Source organism: Nicotiana attenuata, chromosome 7, assembly GCF_001879085.1.
Source record: "Nicotiana attenuata strain UT chromosome 7, NIATTr2, whole genome shotgun sequence".
Classification (NCBI taxonomy): Eukaryota; Viridiplantae; Streptophyta; class Magnoliopsida; order Solanales; family Solanaceae; genus Nicotiana; species Nicotiana attenuata.
The window spans coordinates 2,692,338-2,712,300 of record NC_031995.1 but is presented as its reverse complement, the minus strand read 5'-3'; the positions used below and the strand labels follow the sequence as shown (position 1 = coordinate 2,712,300).

General features: G+C 37.5%; 1 protein-coding gene across 1 annotated transcript; it reads left to right on the top strand.

Annotated features, from left to right (window-relative positions):
- On the top strand, positions 5,820-18,070 carry LOC109228531 (secretory carrier-associated membrane protein 4-like). The gene is made up of 12 exons (XM_019393651.1): positions 5,820-6,210; positions 10,152-10,265; positions 10,349-10,411; positions 10,767-10,800; positions 10,895-11,017; positions 12,874-12,936; positions 13,056-13,149; positions 13,273-13,318; positions 13,413-13,480; positions 14,156-14,204; positions 16,496-16,561; positions 17,710-18,070. Exons 1-12 carry the CDS (start codon positions 5,926-5,928, stop codon positions 17,740-17,742), a joined length of 1,038 nt encoding a protein of 345 aa, XP_019249196.1. The 5' UTR covers positions 5,820-5,925; the 3' UTR covers positions 17,743-18,070.

Genomic DNA, 19,963 nt, shown 5'->3' with positions numbered 1-19,963 from the left:
ATAAGGCGATCAGTGGGAGAAGATAAGGTTTTGATAGGATAGGTGCAAGATAATTGTTCGGGATCTAACTATAGATAATTCACTTTTAATGGTGAAGTGAGTCTCTCGAATTCACTCAATTATTAGTTCAAACGTTCAACAAAAACTTCTCTCTCGGTTAAGTCTTAACCTCACGAGATGAACCAATTTAAGCACGTGAGGATATCGAAGAATGCGTAGTGGATTAGTCTTTAGGAAAACCTTTGTCAATTATTCTCCTATCTAGGTTTAATTAATGATTCAACCAGCCTCTTTCAATTACTTAGAAGAATCTATGAACTCAACCAACAGTGAATATATATGCAACAATTAAATCTTCCAAAACGATTCAATACATAAAACTAGAGTTATAATCCACAAACAATCATCAATACACCAAATCCATCAAACCCTAATGGGAACTACTCCATAAACATGGAGAAATACATCACAAATATGATTAAAGTATAAGAGAACATAAATTCGATCCAAACTCGGGTCTTGAGTGATGAAGGAATGATGAAATCCTTGTGCTTCTGTTCTTCCAGCTCCTCCTCAGCGCCCTTAGGCCTAAAGTATGTCCAAAGTCCAAAAAATAATATTTTTCCATGTATTTATACCAACTAGGGTCGGGCATAAATGAAATCACCTTTTCCTAGACGAAGTAAGATTTTCACTCTGTAAAAGTTGCACAGGCGCAATGGTATCAGTGGGGATATTCAGAGATCTAACAATTTGCAGGCAACAGGATTTTATACAGCCGCGGCGCACCACGCGCCGCGATTGTACACTTTTCTTAGAGTACGGCTCAAATCTTGCGTTTTGACATCCAGACTTGGTCCTTGATCCCTAAACACGATCCCGGCTTAATCCTTTGGGCTTTTACTTAGACTTCAAAGCTCCAAATAGCTCAAATTAGTTCTACAACATCTACATAGCTCGAAATCATTCCTACAATGCATAAAACACACAATAAGTGCAAAACACTACCTATTAAAGTTCAACACAAGTAAAATGCAGTGAATGAGAGTTCAATAAGCGACTGAAATACGTAATTATAGCCTACCATCAACCAACAATATCTCCCTTGAACTAAGTTCCACATGACCCATCACCATTTATGGGCTAATTTTGGAGATTAAATGTGTACCACCAACTTCTTGAGTATTTGTGGCCACCGAAGCCCAAAGACTATGTATGCGTCTTCAAAACTACGGGTAAAGGTCGTAAACCCCGTAGATGGGCAAAGGAACTAAGCCAGGCCCCCACGCCACACTCTGTAATCTCCATAGTCCCGCTAAACCATTAGCTATGATACCAGTTGTTGGACTAAAATGGCCCAAAAATACTCTTAAGATGGTGTGATATTGTCCAATTTGGGCCAATCCCGCATGGTTTTTCTAAAAGACCTCACACCATTAAGAGTATCCAATTCCTTATAAGTAGCTTATTTTTCTTTTCTACTTTCCATATAGGACTTTGTTCACACACACCCAATAAAAATCTTGTCAGGAAGCGCAACTTCCTTTAATGAAACTTACATGACAAAAATCCGGATTAATCGAGATTCCAATGCGAAATATCGACCATCGACTGGAAAACAAAAAAAAAAAAGGTAACACACACAAGTGTGCAAGATTATGACTTAAGAGAGCTTCATCCATCTGAAGTTAATGTTTTATTTTTCATGATGAATATTTCTTAGTTAATCTAGATGTTTTTGGTGAAGTGAGCAAAACTGACCTTTAAATAATTAGATTGACTGTCCCAAGAAAAACAACTAATTATTTAAGAAGTAACAATTTAAACTATCATCAAAGGATATGGAGGGATGGTTGGGAAGTTCGATTTATTGGATGACAGAAAGCACTTTATTAGCTTAGTTAACTTATTATCTTGTAAATTTTGAATTAATCGAGCCAATAAACTTTTGATACCAATGGATGAAATAAAGAAATTTTTTGATGTATTTTCTTGATGGTATCGGGCCCATATCTTGGTTTCGGATCCCGGTACAAGTTTGAAATAATGATTAAGTTGAATCTGTAAAATTTGGTAAAGATCGAAATTGGTTTGGTATAAAACGGACCTATAGTTGAGGAAATAGTAATTTTGATGTTCTTGAGTGATTTGATGAATTTGAGGTTTAATTCATAGTTGTTGATGTTATTTTAATGTTTTGATCGTACGAGCAAGTCCGTATGATGTTTCTGGACTTGCGTGCATATTTGGTTTGGATCCCCGAGGGCTCGGGTGAGTTTTGGATAGGCCACGGAGTGCATTTAGACTTAAAAAAATAAATAACTGTTGCAGGTTCAGAGAAGTCGCAGGTCTCTGAACCAAGCTTCGCGGTCCGCGGTGGGGTCTTCGCGACCGCGGTGGGCTCTTCGTGACCGCAATGGGGTTGATGCGGTCAGCGGTAAGCAAGGCCATATCTTCGCGGCCGCGCTCGATATTTCGCGATCCGCGGTGGACTTCGCGGCCACGGTCCTTTTTCTGCGGTTAGCGGTGAGGATCTGAGAGGAGTATATATAAACGAGCCTTCTCAACCATTTTTCATTTTTTTAAAAAACCTAAAGCATAAGAGGCGATTTTTCAAACACTCTTTCTTCCCTAAAACACAAGTAAGTGATTTTAAACTCATTTGTTTCACTCCTCAACTTCTTTTTACAAGATTTCATCCTACAATCTAGGATTTTCATGGTAGAATTGGAAATTTTGGGTAGAACTTAGAATATTGAAATTTGGGGATTTAGACCTCAAATTAAGGTCGAATTCACCAATTATATATCCGGGCTCGGGGGTGAATGGGTAATCGGGTTTTGGTCCGAGTTCGGGTTTGGACCAAGAGGGCCGGGGTTGATGTTGGCTTTTTGGGGAAATCATTTGAAAACCTATTTTCATGCATTAGAATTGATTCATTTAGCATTTATTAATAGTATTAATTAAATTATGGCTAGATACAAGCGAATTGGAAGTGAAATCAAGAGGTAAAGCGGTAGTTGAGGCTTGAATTGTGTTCGTGGCATCGAGGTAAGTGTTTGGTCTAACCTTAGCTTGAGGGATTAGGAGTTGTGTCTTGTTTGCTATGTGTTAATTGTTGAGTACGACGCATAGGCATGGTGACGAGTATCTATACCTCGGTGTCAAGCATCCCCGTGAGTCTTATACAATGATAAATGTGACTCCGTTGCGTATTGTCCATACTTTATATTTTTATTGTTGAACAAGGCTTGTGAAAGTATTATTGGTAATTGAACATTGTAGAGCATTGGCTCAAGTTGTGAATTGAGTTGTGGAAGTATTATTGGTAATTGAACATTGTAGAGCGTTGGCTCAAGTTGTGAATTGAGTTGTGAAGTAATTGTGGAAAAGAGATGAGGTTTATGATATTGTCTCCCTTGACGGGATGTTATTGCTTTTGATATTATCTCCCTTGTCGGGATGTTGTTACTCATGATATTGTTTCCCTTGCCGGGATATTGTTATTATGCTGTTGTTCCCTTGCGGGATTCTATTGTGATTCTATTAATTCCCTTGCCCATATTGCTTTGTGATTGTTGCATGGGTAAGGAAGAGTGTAAAAGCACGAAGGGTGATGCCGTGCATGATATTTGTGAGAGAGTGTTAATGCACGAAGGGTGATGCCGTACCGATATTGTGAGGATAAAGCACGAAGGGTGATACCGCGTCGCACGATGTACAATGCCGTGCCATGATATGAGTGATAGTGCACGAAGGATAATTCCGTGCCATGATTATGTGAGGTAAAAGCACGAAGGGTGATGCCGTGCCGATTATCTTGATTCTTATGGTGAGGACGAGAGTAAAAACACGAAGGGTGATGCCGTGCACTTGTCTTTGATTTCCTGATTCTTGCTGATAATTTAGTTATGGTGTTCTTTACGTTTATTTATTGGTTTTCTATTGTTACTTGTTTGCCCCGCAGCATGTTTTCCCCCTCCTATCTTTACCTGTAAATTTCTGCCTTTATTTTTCCTCTGTATATGATTTAACTGCACAGGATTATTTGGTAGTCTGGTCCTAGCCTCGTCACTACTTTGCCGAGGTTAGGCTAGGCACTTACCAGCACATGGGGTCGGTTGTGCTGATACTACACTCTGCACTGTGTGCAGATCCCGGTGTTGCAGCTTTTGGACCACGGTGAGGTTGCTGCTTCTAGTTCATCAGGCGACCCGAGGTAGTCCTGTAGGCGTCCGCGGGCCTTGGCGTCTCCTTCTATCATTTCCTTTCTGTTTTTACTTATTCAGAGACAGATTCGTGTATTTCTATTCAGACTTTATTTGTAGTACTCATAGATAGTCCGTGACATTGTGACACCAGATTCTGGGTAGAGTTGTACTTAGACTTTCGCAGTTTGTATTAATTTAAACTATCAAATTTCGTCTTCTGCATTGTTTTTGTTATTATTATTTCCGTTGCTTTTGTTATGTTGTTTGAAAATTGTTAAGGAATCAAAACTTGAAAAAGGTAATTAACTCAGAATAGTTGGCTTGCCTAGCTTCCACTAGTAGGCGCCATCACGACTCATGAGGGTGAAAAATTCGGATCGTGACAGAGCACGACGGAGGCACCACTGTGTGCTAATCACTAGCGATAAAATTCGGCGTGTAACTCTTTGAGACTCAACGATTATAATGACTTATATCATCTACGTATAAACAAAAAATTTCTAAAGAAAAGAAAGCAGCCAAAGAGAGATTTCTTCGCAAAATGGGTGCTATGGGAAGGGAAAATGTTTGACTAAGCATGTTTCGCACTTTAAAATTTCTATTTTTTTAAAATAAAATAAAGGGTTAGTGATCAAAAGGGCGTTTAAACTTTAAAGAAATTAAGATTAAGGGTATGTTAATAGTAAAAAAAAAAAACTAAAGAAGAGTCTTAAACTCTTAGTTTCCACTGCCGAGTCGGAGTCAAAGTGATTGATCAAGAAGGTTGTGGCGTTTTTGTATTTTTTTATTTGTGGAGTGATAAGTTGCAATTTGAAGCTTTTAATTTTAAGGGATGAATTTGAATTAGTTTTTTAAAATTAAGTTAACTATTATGTATTAGAAGTTAGAACTAAACTATAATTGAATTTAAAAGAAAAAGAATAAAGAAAAAATAAAATAATTTGTTATTAAGTATGAAAGTACGTTGTATTCAATTAACTAAAAAAATTAAAGATGGGATTCGAACCCGAATTGACCAGCAAACAAGGGAATTGAAACGCTCAACATAACCACTTCTTCCGCACCTTTTAGTGTCCGGGGGTACAACTAAAATATTTAAGGGGTCATATATATATATATATATATATATATATATATATATATATATATATATATATATACCTCTGTCTGTAAATCCCCATTATTAAGTGTAGTGAAATCTTTGAAAACTATGAATAAGAAAAAAGACAAAATGAACCGCTAGGACTAAAATGCAGCTTTATATGCATTCAAAGTAGAGCTGATTATTCGGCTTTTGCAAAACAGCTCAACCGTACCCTTTATTTACTTATTCTGTATGATGGCAATTGTAGTAATAATGAGCTAACTCATGGGCAAACAATAATCCTTCAAGCTGACAGGACGACCCAAGCTCCTCAACTGCCTCTTATTAACAGTAGGAAAAAGACATGAAACCTGCCTTTCGGTAAAGGATAAAACCGTAATTACAAATCATATCCAGATGCGTTGCAAAGCATCAAAGCGAAAGCAAAATCAACTATACACAACATCCACACTAAGACAAATTAAGCTTCCAGTCAGCCAATAACCGTTTGATCTTTCACAATAGTTCCACGTGTCTGCATAACATAGCTAGTACCAAATTCTTCTCATAAACACGGACTGCACCAGAACATTTATGAAGTGGCATTAGCCGGTGATTTCACACACCCTGATGGTCAAATATGTCATTCAACTCTCAATTCATTATCCCGCGTCACAAAAGAGCAATTTGGATGTCGTACCGGAACAGAATGTGATACTTACTTCAGTCACCTTTGCTTTAAATCTCTCCAATATATATACAAATCCGTCCATTAATTCTGCTATAATTTTCACTTTGATACCTCAAAATTCTCCGCAAAAACTTGTCGTAAAGTTGAAGAAAGAGAGAAAAATGAGTAGAGGAAACGATCCGAATCCGTTTGACGAAGAGGAGCCTGAAGTCAATCCTTTTTCAGTAACCGCCTTTTTGTCAATGCACTTTTATGCTTTTTTTATTATTTAAGTTTTTTATTTAATTATGAAATGGGTGCATTTTTTAGATCTAGCTTTTTCTAAATTATTCTTCTGCGTTATCCATTTTGTCGATCTTTGTGATTTTTTATCGGCTATTTTTTGGTATTTGGAATGAGTTGTTTGATCTGGATTTGACTTCTCGAATCGTGGAAGTTTGTTAAGGAGTTTAGCATTTATTTTTGTTATTCTATAGGAATTTAGAAAATTATACTAATATTTTAAGGTACATTTTGGTGTTTAAGATTGGTTTGTCGGCGTGGTAAAGTTATACTAGGAGTAGTATTTTACTGAAATTTATTTATTTTTGTTCGGGCCAGCTTGCTATCCGCACCTCAACTATCTTCCACCTGGTTACCCCACCACATCCCACTAGCACAACTTCCGACTAACTCTCCCTACTAAGATTTAGACATATGAGAAGGAATCACCCAGCTATTTCTGTTTTCCGCTGCGATTTGAATATGAGCAACAAAACTTTAGCTGATTTTCTACTTGGAAATTTCTTCTATTTAGCTTTCTTAGTGGGTATGCGTCTGCACCAACTGTATTAGAGTCTTACTTTGAAAGTCTAGAGTAGGCTCGAGGAGGATCAAAAGACTGATTCTTCGTCCTGTTTAATAAAATACTAATTACACTATTAAAGGTTGGTGGACTCTGTTGTAAAAGAAATTTGGACATTACCAGTTCTATACACAGTTTCTGGTCCTTGATTTATGATGACGGCTCTTAAATGAAAGGTGTTTCTGTTTGAATTATTATGTTTAGGTATAGCGCATTCCTTTTCACACGTTTAAGGAAAATGGAGGTACGAAAAACAATGACAATAATATGAGTTATGGTTTGCCAGGTTAATTAAGAAAAAGGGCGCAGTTTAAACATTTTAAATTTATCTATATTGTAAAAAAAGGAAATAAGCATTGAAAGATCAGTCTCTTTTTCTTTGTAGAACCACTTTCGCAAAATAGTATGCTGGCAAGGGATCTATGTATATATATATATATATATATATATATATATATATATATATATATATTTATTTATTTATTTATTTATATTTATTTAAATAAATAAAATGAGTATGTATACATTGATAAGAAGGTATCTATGATATGGGTTTAGCCAGGGCGTTTATAACACGACACAAATAGGCCTGAGCAATTCTTCCCGTTGCTTTAACAAACCATCATCCATTAAGCAATTCTTCCCGTTGCTTTACAAAACTTCCTTCTTGTATTAACAAACCATCACCCATTAATGCAACACCAATATTATTTGATTCCAAATTCAGAACAATGCCTTACCCTCTTCAAATTCTACTAATTCACGTATCATTACTTTATCAAGACTGTGAATACAAGCAATGCCGTCGCCTATGTTGTGAGGGAAGTGAAAAAACTACAATTTTTTTAAAACATTCATGTCTTGAAACCTCAGTGTATTTAAGCCTTGGTGGGTAGAGTTATTTGGTACCTGGTAGGAGGTTGCAGGTGCTTGTTGGAATAATCGACATGCGCGCGAGGTGGCAGATACCACCCATCATCGAAAAAGAAGAAACAATCAGACTTATGAGAAAAATACCAAGTCAATAAGCTAATACCCTAAAGGTCTTAAGAGGTTACTTACGTTAACTAGAACAAATTTTGTAGCCCGTTTGGTTAGTCGCATAAAGTGGTTCACTTGATCAAATGTCACTTGCTGCCTTGCCTAGTTGGAACTTGACTTCCATATCCTTTAGCAGACTCTTTCTTACTTCCTTATTTACTCACAATCACACATGCATCTCATAGGACCTGGAAATACATAGAACCATTAAAATCCAAGATTTGTCCTCTTATCAAGAATTATATGGATTTTCTACTCATCTTTCAAGGTCATGAGTTGATGAAGTTGAGGGGGCTATGTGTAAGATGAGCAGGGACAAAGCGATCGGGCCCAATGAAATCCCAGTGGAGTTTTGGAAGAGTGCGGGCAAAGGAGGTTTGGAGTGACTCACTAGGTTATTTAATGTCATTTTTAGAATGAAGAAGATGCTCGAAGAGTGGAGGTGGAGCGCGATGGTTCCTGTATACAAGAACAAGGGTGATATCCAAAATTGCAATAACTATCGGGGTATCAAGCTGCTTAGCCATACTATAAAAGTTTGGGAGAAAGTGGTAAAGCTAAGGGTGAGGAGGAGTGTGTCTATTTCCGAGAACCAGTTTGGGTTTATGCCGGGGCGTATGACTACAAAAGCCATCCACCTTTTAGGAGATTGATGGAGCAGTATAGGGAGAGAAAGAAGGACTTGCATATGGTGTTCATCGACTTAGAAAAGGCGTACGATAGAGTTCTGAGGGAAATTTTGTGGAGATGTTTGGAGGCTAGAGGTGTACCTGTTGCCTATGTTAGGCTGATTAAGGACATGTATGATGGAGTAAAGACCCGAGTGAGGACGGTGGGTGGGGACTCAGACCATTTTCCGGTTATGATGGGGTTGCATCAGGGGTCGGCACTCAACCCTTTTTTGTTTGCTTTGGTGATGGATGTACTGACGCGCCATATCCAAGGGGAGGTGCCGTAATGCACGCTATTTGCAGATGATATTGTATTGATTAACGAGAGGCGAGACGGTGTGAACCTGCAATTAGAGGAATGGAGGCAGACCCTGGAATCTAAAGGTTTTCAAGTTGAGCAGGAACAAGACAGAATACATGGAGTGTAAGTTCAATGGCGAGACTCAAGGAGGGGCAGGGGAGGTTAGGCTGGACTCGCAGGTCATCCCTAGGAGAGGGAATTTTAAGTACCTTGGGTCTATTATTTAGGGGGATGGGGATATTGATGAAGATGTCACACATTGGGGCGGGATGGATGAAATGGAGACTCGCTTCCGGTGTTTTGTGTGACAAGAAGGTGCCACGGAAACTTAAGGGTAAGTTTTACAGAGTGGTGGTCAGACCAACAATGTTGTATGACTGAGTGTTGGCCAGTCAAGATCGCTCATGTCCAGAAGATGAAGGTAGCAAAGATGAGGATGTTGAGATGGATGTGCGGGCATACCAGGTTATATAGGATCAAAAATGAGGTTATTCGTGATAAGATGGGTGTGGCCCCTATTGAGGACAATATGCGGGAAACGCGGCTTAGGTGGTTTGGTCATGTAAGGAGGAGGAGCATAGACGCCCCAGTGAGGAGGTGTGAGATATTGACATTGGAGGGCCTACGGAGAGGTAGAGGTAGGCCAAAGAAGAGGTGGGGAGAGGTGATTAGGCAAGACATGACGCATCTTCAGCTGACCGAGGACATGACTTTATAGGAAGGTAGAAGGTCGAGGATTAGGGTAGTAGAGTAGGTAGTCTAGAGTGTTCATAACAATAGTATTGGCACGCAGTCTCGCTTTCTGTTGGTAGTAGGTTTTTATGACTAACCATTGTTTTCTTTCATTGTTGATTACCTTACTATCTTGTTATTTTTATTCTGCTTTTATATGGCTTTTTGGTACTGTCCCTTCTTGTCCATATTTTCATTAATGTGGTGCTTATGCTTTCCTTCATTAATGTGGTGCTTATGCTTTCCTGAGCCGATGGTCTATTAGAAACAACCTCTCTATCCTCACAAGGTAGGGGTAAGGTTTGCGTACACACTACCCTCCCCAGACCCCATGGTGTGGGATAATACTGGGTATGTTGTTGTTGTTGCCTTCAAGGTCGTGAGTATTGTTAGTGCCAAAATGGCCACACTGAGTTCTGGAACAATTACAGTGAATTTATGATCAACTTAAAATTGCTTTGTTGAAGTGCAGTAATTGCTATATTAAAATATTCAAATTGCAACTTCTTACACCCTGTTTGCTTTGACTCTGCTCTTAATGCAAAATCCTCATTTGTCATCTGTGTTTTCTTGTAGAATGGTGGCTCTGCTCCTGCATCTAAATCACGCTTTCCTCAAATGATTGCTAGTACTCTTGGTTTTGGTCAAAAGCATGATGCAACTGTTGACATCCCATTGGATTCAATGAATGTAATGAAGTTGATATGCTCTTCTTTGCTGTTTTGTTAAGAACATCGAGTTTTCTGAATCTGTTCTTTTGAATTTTCTTTCAGGGTTCCAATAAAAAGCAAAAAGAATTAGCAAATTGGGAAGCAGATCTGCAGAGGAGAGAAAGAGTTGTTTTTTTTTTCTTTTTCTTTTCCCTAAAATTAAAATCTTCATTTGCAATGTGAATTGCTACATTTTTTTTGCTGATTTCTGATTGTCGCTGCAAGGGTGCAAATTCTTTTGGAAAGTTTAGTTCCTAGTTTTTTTGGCTAAAATATTTACTGCAACCTCTTCAACTTTTGTGCTATTTTAGTCTATATTTTTCCCGATTTATATTTGAGGCTGATGAATGATTTCCAGAATGCTCTTTTAGCTAAATAATTTGCGTTGAGTTCTGTAACTTATGTAGTTTAGTCTAGTTCATATCTGCTTCAACTCAGTCTGAGGCTTGTGCATGATTTTCATTAATTGCCCGTTTGACAGGATATTAAACGAAGAGAAGATGCTGTTGCTGGCGGTAAGCAATGACTTGAGCTAGTTTTAGATTGTTATTAAAATGGCCTATTCTCTCTTTAAAATGCCCAAATGATGTGTTTCTATATTCAATCCAGCTGGTGTGCCAACTGATGATAGGAATTGGCCTCCCTTTTTCCCAATTATTCATCATGATATAGCAAATGAAATACCAGCTCATTCTCGGAAGCTGCAGTATTTGGCATTTGCGAGTTGGTTAGGTAGTGTCTTCACCTCTGTTTTGTTTTCTCTTAGATAATAATGTTTCTTTGAATATCAAGAGGTTTTATTCTGCAAATGTTTCTCTGATCTCCAATCGTCATTAAGTACCTGCACAATTACCATCTGATTATAATTAGAGAAATTTGTGCCTACTAGTACAGAATAATTGATCTCACATGAAATTCTTCAGTCTCTTCACTTTTCCTTGGGCTCAATATGTGCAGGGTGCATTGGTTTCTCTGCTTCTCTTTTTCAGGATTTAGCTTAAAAGATGTAACATGGAAATATACTATCTGCTTTTCGGTCCAAGCATATGACCCAAAAGGAAAAAGGGGGGGGGGGGGTAGGGGGGGGAGGGGGGGGGAGCCCGTTCATTAAGCTCCTGCGGGGTCCAAGCTTATGACAAAAAAATGAGATTCCTTTCCCCTCTGCTTCTGCCTAATTTCTGTTGAAACAAGGACCAGTATAACTGTATAACCGATCAAACTTGAATTCATTCAGGTTTTCGACAGAAAATTATGATCCCTGTCCTAAGGGCCAAGACTATTCAGATTACTAATAGCCAGAAAGCTCAACCATAAATTCCTCTATTAAATTGATAGCCGAATGTCGTTACTGTAAAAGTAAACACGTACAGCGAGCACCAGTAGCTTCACCTTACTTGGTAAGTTTGACGCTAACAAATGTCTCTTACTCGATTGGGCTAGTAGTTTAAGACTTAAGTTGATGACTAGCTGTTTTCATTTGTGTAAAACTGAATTTGCCTGTTTCCCATGGAGAACTTGGCAATTCTTTTCTTAAAGGATGCTATCGAATTAATTGTGGGTGGGCAATAGACTAATATCTTGTTTAGCTAATAGAATTACTAGTTTGTACGGTGCAATAAAGGCAACCTTTGTTTTGAAGGATGCAGAAGTTAGGGTGATAGATTTTTGTTTTCTCGCAAGCAACCTTTCACTTCTACATTCCAACTTTTTTTCCTACCTTTCCTTCATTTTTTTTGTTTTCTCCTTGAAGTGCATGAGTTCTCTATTTCGCAAGCCTCATTTTCAGAACTCACGGAGCATATAATGTATGGGAGAAGCAGAATGATAGTATTCATTAGCTCATTCAAGGACTAGCTTTTATATAGAAGTGATCCATCTTTTGGTTTTGTAAAAGGGATGGCCTATTTTTGCATGCACCAGGCTCCATTTTATTGGTTGGTTTGTCATTATCATTGATAAAATTTTGCTTACTGATTTTAAAAATAATGTATGAGAGAAACAGATGGAATGAAAGTACTTCTGTTTTTTGTCGCTGCTTCCATTTATGATTAGGGTCAAAAGACTTTAGACTTTCTATTTACACCTCTCTTTGGGATCCAAGCAGCATAAATAAGTCGTTGCAAGTTTTGATTTTATCTTTTCAAACTTTAACAACCGTTCAGCTCTGAAGTTTCAATTGTCCAAAGTTTTGATTGAAATTCAGCAAAACCGTTTCTTCACTAATAATAACAAAACAATTAGTAGATATGGAACCTAAAAGTAAGCTATTTGGCAACTTCATCTAATTCACTTGACTCGACATTTGAGTTTAATGTGAGTAACTTGAATAGCTTGAAGCGAAACTAGTAGATTCTTTGTTACATGACAGGGTTTATGGCTGTTGTGGAAAAGAATATACTGGGATAGATGACTATCTGGTTTATGGGCTGTAATACTTCGTTCCACAGTTGTCTTCTCTCTCACAAATGTGACTCTTTCTTTCAAGTGCTATGTGGATATTCTTCTATTTTCCTTACTCTTTTTCCAAGTGTTATCTGAATTTTCTTCTATTTCATCACCTCTTTGGATTTGCTCTAAATCTTTTTCAGGTATTGTTTTTTGTCTGGTGTTCAATGTTCTTGCCGTGACTATCTGTTGGATTCGGGGTGGTGGTGAGTTTTATTCTCTCTTTGCTGCTGCTTATATGACATTCTCTTTTATTGGTCTAAAGGTTTAAAAAAAAAAATTGAGTTCAATTCTTCTGACATTATCTAGTTCTTGCTTTATATAGGTGTTAAAATCTTTTTCCTGGCTATAATATATGCTTTAATGGGATGTCCCCTTTCGTACGTTTTATGGTACAGGCCTCTGTATAACGCGATGAGGTATCTAGTGTTGTTTCACTATCTTTTCATAATCGCCTTAATAAAATATCCTGTCAGTTTTTCTTAGCTTTTGATTTCCGCATCATGGACTGACTTTTACTCTGAGCTTGCGGTGATGTGCAGAACTGACAGCGCACTGAAGTTTGGCTGGTTTTTCATGTTCTACTTGGTTCGTTCTGCTAACAAAAGTGATAAAGATGCTGCCTATTTTATGTCCGGATTTGATTTTTAGTATTTTACTTCTTATGTTTCTATACGTGCAGATTCACATCGGATTTTGCATACTTGCTGCTATTGCTCCTCCCATTGTATTTCACGGAAAATCCTTAACGTAAGTTCTGCTTCTGTAATTTTTAGTGCATTAACCTTGCACCGTTGAGTGAAATTTTCTATGGAAGCTGCTAGTTCTGAAAGGCTGTTTTAGCATAGTAGAATTTCTTTTAGTCTATAAGGATATACTTTTTAGGTGAAAATATATTTTAAATTCTATGTTATCCTAGGAAACTGTGCTGGCGGCTAAATTGGATGCAGTTGCCTTGTCGCCTTTTTCCCCTTGTTTGTTCAAATATTTTGGTTCATAGGGTGATAGAAGAGTTGAAGATCTCAAGAAACCCCTAGTGTCATGCACCATAAAAAGCACATGCTTCAGTTTTGTGACCAACAGATTACCGTTTCCCTCATTGGTGCATCAGTCTATCTGCATTTGTACCATATCAATTTTTTTGGGATAAGGATATTTGTTCCATATTGATATGAAACAGATAAAAGCAAATTGTCCCCTTAAAGTGCTGGTTGTACCCTGATATATGATTTTTTTAATGAACTGAGTGAGCATGCTGGTTTTGAATGGTGCAAAATGCTCTTTATGAGCATGAATAAGGGAACGATGAAATATTTTTGCCTGTTAAATGAAGTGGATTGTTATCAGGGGTTTTCCATTTTCCCTTGGATTGCCATTGCCATATTTCACCTAATTGTTTCTGCTTTCTTTTTTACTTTATTCCAGGGGTATCCTTGCAGCAATTGATGTCTTCTCTGACCATGTGTTGGTTGGGGTAAGTTGTGTATTCTTTATTGCTCTTTGTTTACTTTATTGCTCTTTGCTTAATGAGTTGAAAGAACTAACAAATTCTTTGACACGTTTGTTTGAAACAAAATAGTGCACCTTCCACAGTTGTAATTTATTATGGCCTTTTGTTTGTTTGTGGTATAACCATCTGGTATCCGATCCATTAGCCCGACTAATCCAGATTTGTGCTGCATATGGCCCATTAAAGGGGGAAGCGCTTCCTTCTAGGGGATTCTCTATTCTCAAGGCTTGAACCTGAGACGTCTGGTTAAGAGCGGAGGGATCCCATCCATCCCACCCTTATCCCTTGGTAGTATTATGAAAATAAGTTTGCGTCATGCAGCTGTTTCTAGGTATGTGATATTAATGAAATCCAGGAGGAATATTAGGTGTCAAGAGTAGATAAGAAGGTAGAGTATTATTTTTGAGGCCTCTAAGTACTTAAAGTTCAAGGCTTCACCAATATATGATAAAACAAATTTGCTCTTTTTCTGAATCTCAGTTTCTGCGTTCTTGGTAAAAAAATAAAGAATAAGTATCCCACAGACAGGAGTCTCTAGTAGATCTCATTGGCACCTTGTAGCTGTTACAAGATTGGTCTTTTGTCAATTTGGTTCTTGTAACTTGTTACTCCTTAACACAATCTTTGTGCTAGGCACTACTTTATCAATATATTGGAATCTGTTACCTTCTCCCCCCAAAAAAAAGAGTATCCCACAGATAGGGAAAGCATATCTTCCAACACATCCCAAAGGAAGAGGGGCTCCTGATTTATACATAAAGATAGCACATTTATGCTTGAGATTTTGCTGAGGGATTTCTGATTTGAGTTAACCTCATTTACTAAATCCCTACTCAGCAAGAAGAGAAGGGAAAAATTGAAGAGGAGCAAAGTAGATACGTTGAGCACAAAAGCTGCATTTGGAACTCCCCCAATGTTCTTACACAGACCGTTGGATGCATTCAGTACATGGGCAATATATGGTTTACTAATTAACTAATAAGTTACCCTCTTAGTTTAATTAGATAGTAATTTTAAGTAAATAAAATTCTAAATGATGTATTATGTACTATAATTGCGGCTGTCTCTTGATACAATAATTTATTGATGTTGTGAACAAATGGCATACACGACGTCTATAAAGTATTGAGAGCCTGCACAAAAATGTGGCTCTCTATGAACGTTACTCATCATTTATGCTAACAGGAACTCATTCGGTACCAAAATTGACTAAAATAAAAGACTATCCCTCAATGTACAAAATCATATTTGCACCTCTTCAAAGGCTCTTTCCTATTCCTCTGATTCTGCAGTACCCACATAAGTGCCAAAGGGATTACGTCCCATGCCCTGCATCTTTTTTCTGTCTCTTTCTTGAAGTCGAACTTAGCATCACATTCTTAACCATTGGCATGGGCGTTGTATTCCAAACAGATTCTGTGCGGTCCAAATCTAGCCTGCTTCTTGGGGAAGTTGCAAACAGTAACCACTATAGTTTCAATTTCAGTTGTAAAACCAGGATGGTTACTCTAGAGTGCTGGCACTATATATATTAGCATGCATTCCGGTACCGGTGCAGTGAGGTATTCCAGTTGAGATTCCCGAACTTTGATGATTATCTCGTTGTATCTAAACCAGTGAGACATCAAAGTTTGACGCATACATTCTTTTCTAGCCGGAGATAGAGGAAAATAGAAAGATATGGACTTTCAATCAAGATTTTCCTTGCGGAAAGAAAGCAAAATCTTTCTTATCCAATGCCAATCCGGGAATACTAGGCTAAGCATGTAGCCTAGCCACTTCACTCATCAAAAACAGGCTTAGTTGAATGGTACTAACTAAGAATGCTATTGGATGAGGAAATTTTGACTCTGGAAGACCTGGAAAGACTTAAAAGATTGCTTGGTGTCAACTGGCTGAATGATTGTTTTATTCTAACTGATGGAATGCTTGTTTTATTCCAACAATTTAAATGCTTTCTTGGTGCCTCAAAATATTTGAATGCCTTCTTGGGTAGTAGATGCTTCCCTTCCAAGTATTATTGTGAAAAGGATAAAAGGGGAAAAGCTCTCAGTTCTCATTACAGATTGAGTCTGAGTTACTTTTGCACTGACTTTTACTTGAATTACTGTCATTTGATATTCTCATTGCATATTGCAGTTAGTTTGTTATTTGATTTAGAGAATATACTGTTAATGCCTGTATTAGCTTATCAGGCTGTTTGATCTTATCTTTTGATATATTCTTGTGTTATCCTTCTCTTTTTCGTCTTGCAGATCTTTTATTTGATTGGATTTGCCTTCTTCTGCTTGGAAGCTTTGCTTAGCTTGTGGGTGCTGCAGGTGAGGTTTTACAGAATTGAGATTCTTAATGTCAGGTTCATTGATCAATTGATTGTATGATAATCAACTAGGGCATTCTTTCCACCTAGCCTTCTGGTATCTGCTGTTCTCTTTCTCTCCTGTTCCTCTTTTTAGCTTTTCTAGTTTGCTTCATGTTTGCCTTGTGGCTTGAGCTTCATGATTACGTGGCCTAAAGGTGAAATCTAAGGGAAAGAGAGAATTGTACTCTAATTCATATTTTAGCTCTTGCGTGCTGTTTGAAGGGCAGTCTTTTTGGCGAAGGGGAGGATGGGGTATTATCTGCACTTCTTTCGTTCATCAAGAAAAAAGTATCTCCATTTCTTTGATGATTTTCTAGGTTTTCAACTAGATTTAGATATCTAAGAACTTCCCCTTTGGAGAATCTACATCTCTTGAACAAGTTGGCGCAACCTATAAGAGTAACTGCCATGTTTTCCAGTACAGGGACTAAATGAAGAGTCAGTTTGGGGGTCTCTTTTGGGGTGGTGAGTGGGTGGGGGGGTGGGGGGGGGGTTGTATCTTTTCGTAGCCCTATCTAGAACCTAAAATTATTGATTTTAAGTTGTATATATTAGCCCTGTTACCATTTTGGTGATTAGACTTTTTAATGCTTGATAACAAGCTGTTCCGTACTACTACGAGTGAAAATGCTGACCAACTTTAGGGGGAAAGAGCTATCTTAATACATCTTAAAATTCAACAGGGTACTATCTTGACAGTTGATTCCAAGGGAAGTTTAGTGGTCCAAGTACCAGCCCTCATGTTAAAATCGGACCAATTATAACAGAGAAAAAAGATCTCTTTCCATCTGCCTAAGGCAGAGTTACCCGGTACTTGTGTTGGTAGGAGGTAGTAGCAGGTACCCAGTAGAATAGTCGAGGTGCGCATGGCCGGGCACTATCATTGTTTTGAAAAAAAAGGGGAGTACCAGCCCTCATATTTCTATGTTCTGCTTACTGTTTTATTGTTGAGCCTCCTGTTTATGAATGCTTTCCCAAACCCAAGCAATTTGATTCCCTCCTCCCTATGATAGTATGACTGATATGGAGGGAGGGAAAAACAAAAATTGTTGGATGCTGACCGTCTACTCTCATCTTATGACGTTTTCTTCTGTACTATCGGTGCAGAAAGTGTACATGTTTTTTCGAGGGCACAAGTAATGCACGAGTTTGTGGCTCAAGATCTCAGCGTCCTAGTAACAATTCTTTTCTGGAGGAAGCTAAACATATGCCTTTATCTCTTCATTATGGTTTTGGCTTAATTATGACTTGCGTGTTACAGTTGCATGTTTTACTAGGTTTAGTAGATAGCTTTGCTTCATTCAAGCATGTTTCTTTTCATTGTCATTTCTGTATGTATTCGCAGTTTGACCTTTGATTAGACTACCGCATTATTGTACCTATAATCATAGCTGCTTTGGGACTCAGCTTGAATCAAATATTTATATCTGGTTCGGATAATAGGAGGATTGAGTAACTTGACTGGGGACGACGTCCATCACAGAAACTTGACTTTTTTCTAAGTCTGGGTGAGCAATGTTTTGATTAGGAGTATAACTATTACAAGTGAAAATTTGAAATCTCTAGTTAAATTTAATTTTTTTAGGCCAAAATCATACACAACTCCCTAAATTTGTCTAGCATTTCCTCTTAGACACCTTATCTAAGATTTGTTCCAATTGAACATTTACACAACTCAAAATTTATACCCGTTAAACACTTTTTGCTGATATGGCAAAGTGTGTGTGATACACCTACCTTAAGAGCGTGAGATGTATTATTTTTAGCTTTTTTTTTTTTTTTTCTTTATCTCTTTCTTTTTCATTTTTCTTTGCCATAACTTCTCCACCATATACCACCATTAATGCCGTTGCCGCCACAATCCACCTTTCTCATCTTTTTTGAGCCACTTCACCTCCTCTACGATTACCATCGTTTTATTTTAAGATCTGCTATTACCATTGCCATTGCACGGCTTCTTTCTCCTTTTTTTGAACTAGCGCCACCACCTTCTGCCATCTTCGCTACTGACGTTACCACAACTCCAACTACCATTTTCTTCATCTTTTTCAGATCTGAAAACTGCCACCACTATCTCCTTGTTAATTCTGATAACAATCACCATCTTGCTCGCCAGAAAAAATTGAGACCCATCACTGCCACCACTCTCTTTTCTATCCTCCCTCTCTTCTTCCAAAAAATATTATATCAAAAACTAAAAAAAAATCAGATTTAAAATTACAAAGAATTAAATCTATAAACCAAAAGGAAAAAAAACGAACATTGTTGTTGGAGACGGCGGCGGCTTATGGGCTTAGCAGAATAGGGGAAGGGAGGGTCTGGGTGGATGGGATGAGGTTATTATTTTTCTTTTTTTCTTAAAAGTAGTTTTTATTTTTTCCTCATATTTTATTTTGTTAATTATTATTTTGGATCCAATGTCAAATGTCATTAGTTAATTCGTTAGTTTGCCATATCATTGGTGAGTGTATTACACTCTCTTTAGTTTTTTGCTGGTTATATAAAAATGTGTCTAATTGATTCAAATTTTGAGTAGTTTAAGTGTTCAATTGGAACAATCTTAGATAAGGTGTGTTAAGAGGAAAAGCCGGACAAGTTTAAGGGGCTGCTTATGATTTTAGCCATCTTTTTAAGTGCGCGGACAAAGTTGATTTTGTTAAGCCCTTATTGCCATGAGAACAATAGAAAATGCAGAAATTCCTATATATCAAATGGATCTTGGTGTTATCAAGACAGATTGATCAGGGTTTCGAGGAGATTAATTAGTACGTAAGCTTAGATAACCATGTTAAATTTGAGTGTCTTACGGCCAAGTATGCAAGTAAATCACATTTGACCAGATCAGCAAAAAAAAAAAAAAAATTCTTTTTTTTCATCTTGCAAAGTGCTTTTGGGTTATTGTGCTTCCAAGTATATTGAGCACATAACTTCAAATATTTCGTATAAGAGATTCTAAGAAGTATATCAACCAATCGTCCCAGAGCTTCAGAAGTTGTTGGTAATTAATTAAAAGCTTGTAATTAGGAACTGGCTAACATGAATCGGTAAATGAAATTCGATGTATGCTGCAAAGCCTCAAATTCTTAGTAGATACTCTAAATCTGTGAAAAGTTGGTATCGTCATGGAATTTAATCTTTTTCCAGCTGTTGACGTGGACATGTTTAAATCCATATGACCCAAATAAATAGGATATAGGGAAACATTATATATGTAGTGCTAAGACTATCTAGCCAAAGAAAAGGTCGAGTTTAGCATATTCCATTTTCCCTTTTTATTCATAGTTCGTGACTAATTTTTCCTGAATTAATGTGCTATCTTTCTCTTCATTCTATCAGTGAATTTCTTGTATTTATCACTCAC

Bases quoted from the DNA above. Each gene is read 5' to 3' on its own strand.
- LOC109228531 (XM_019393651.1), top strand. From the start codon at position 5,926: ATGGTCAAATATGTCATTCAACTCTCAATTCATTATCCCGCGTCACAA. The intron at 10,266-10,348 runs GTAATGAAGTTG...ATTTTCTTTCAG, and splicing joins TCCCATTGGATTCAATGAAT to GGTTCCAATAAAAAGCAAAA. The intron at 13,481-14,155 runs GTAAGTTCTGCT...ACTTTATTCCAG, and splicing joins TTTCACGGAAAATCCTTAAC to GGGTATCCTTGCAGCAATTG.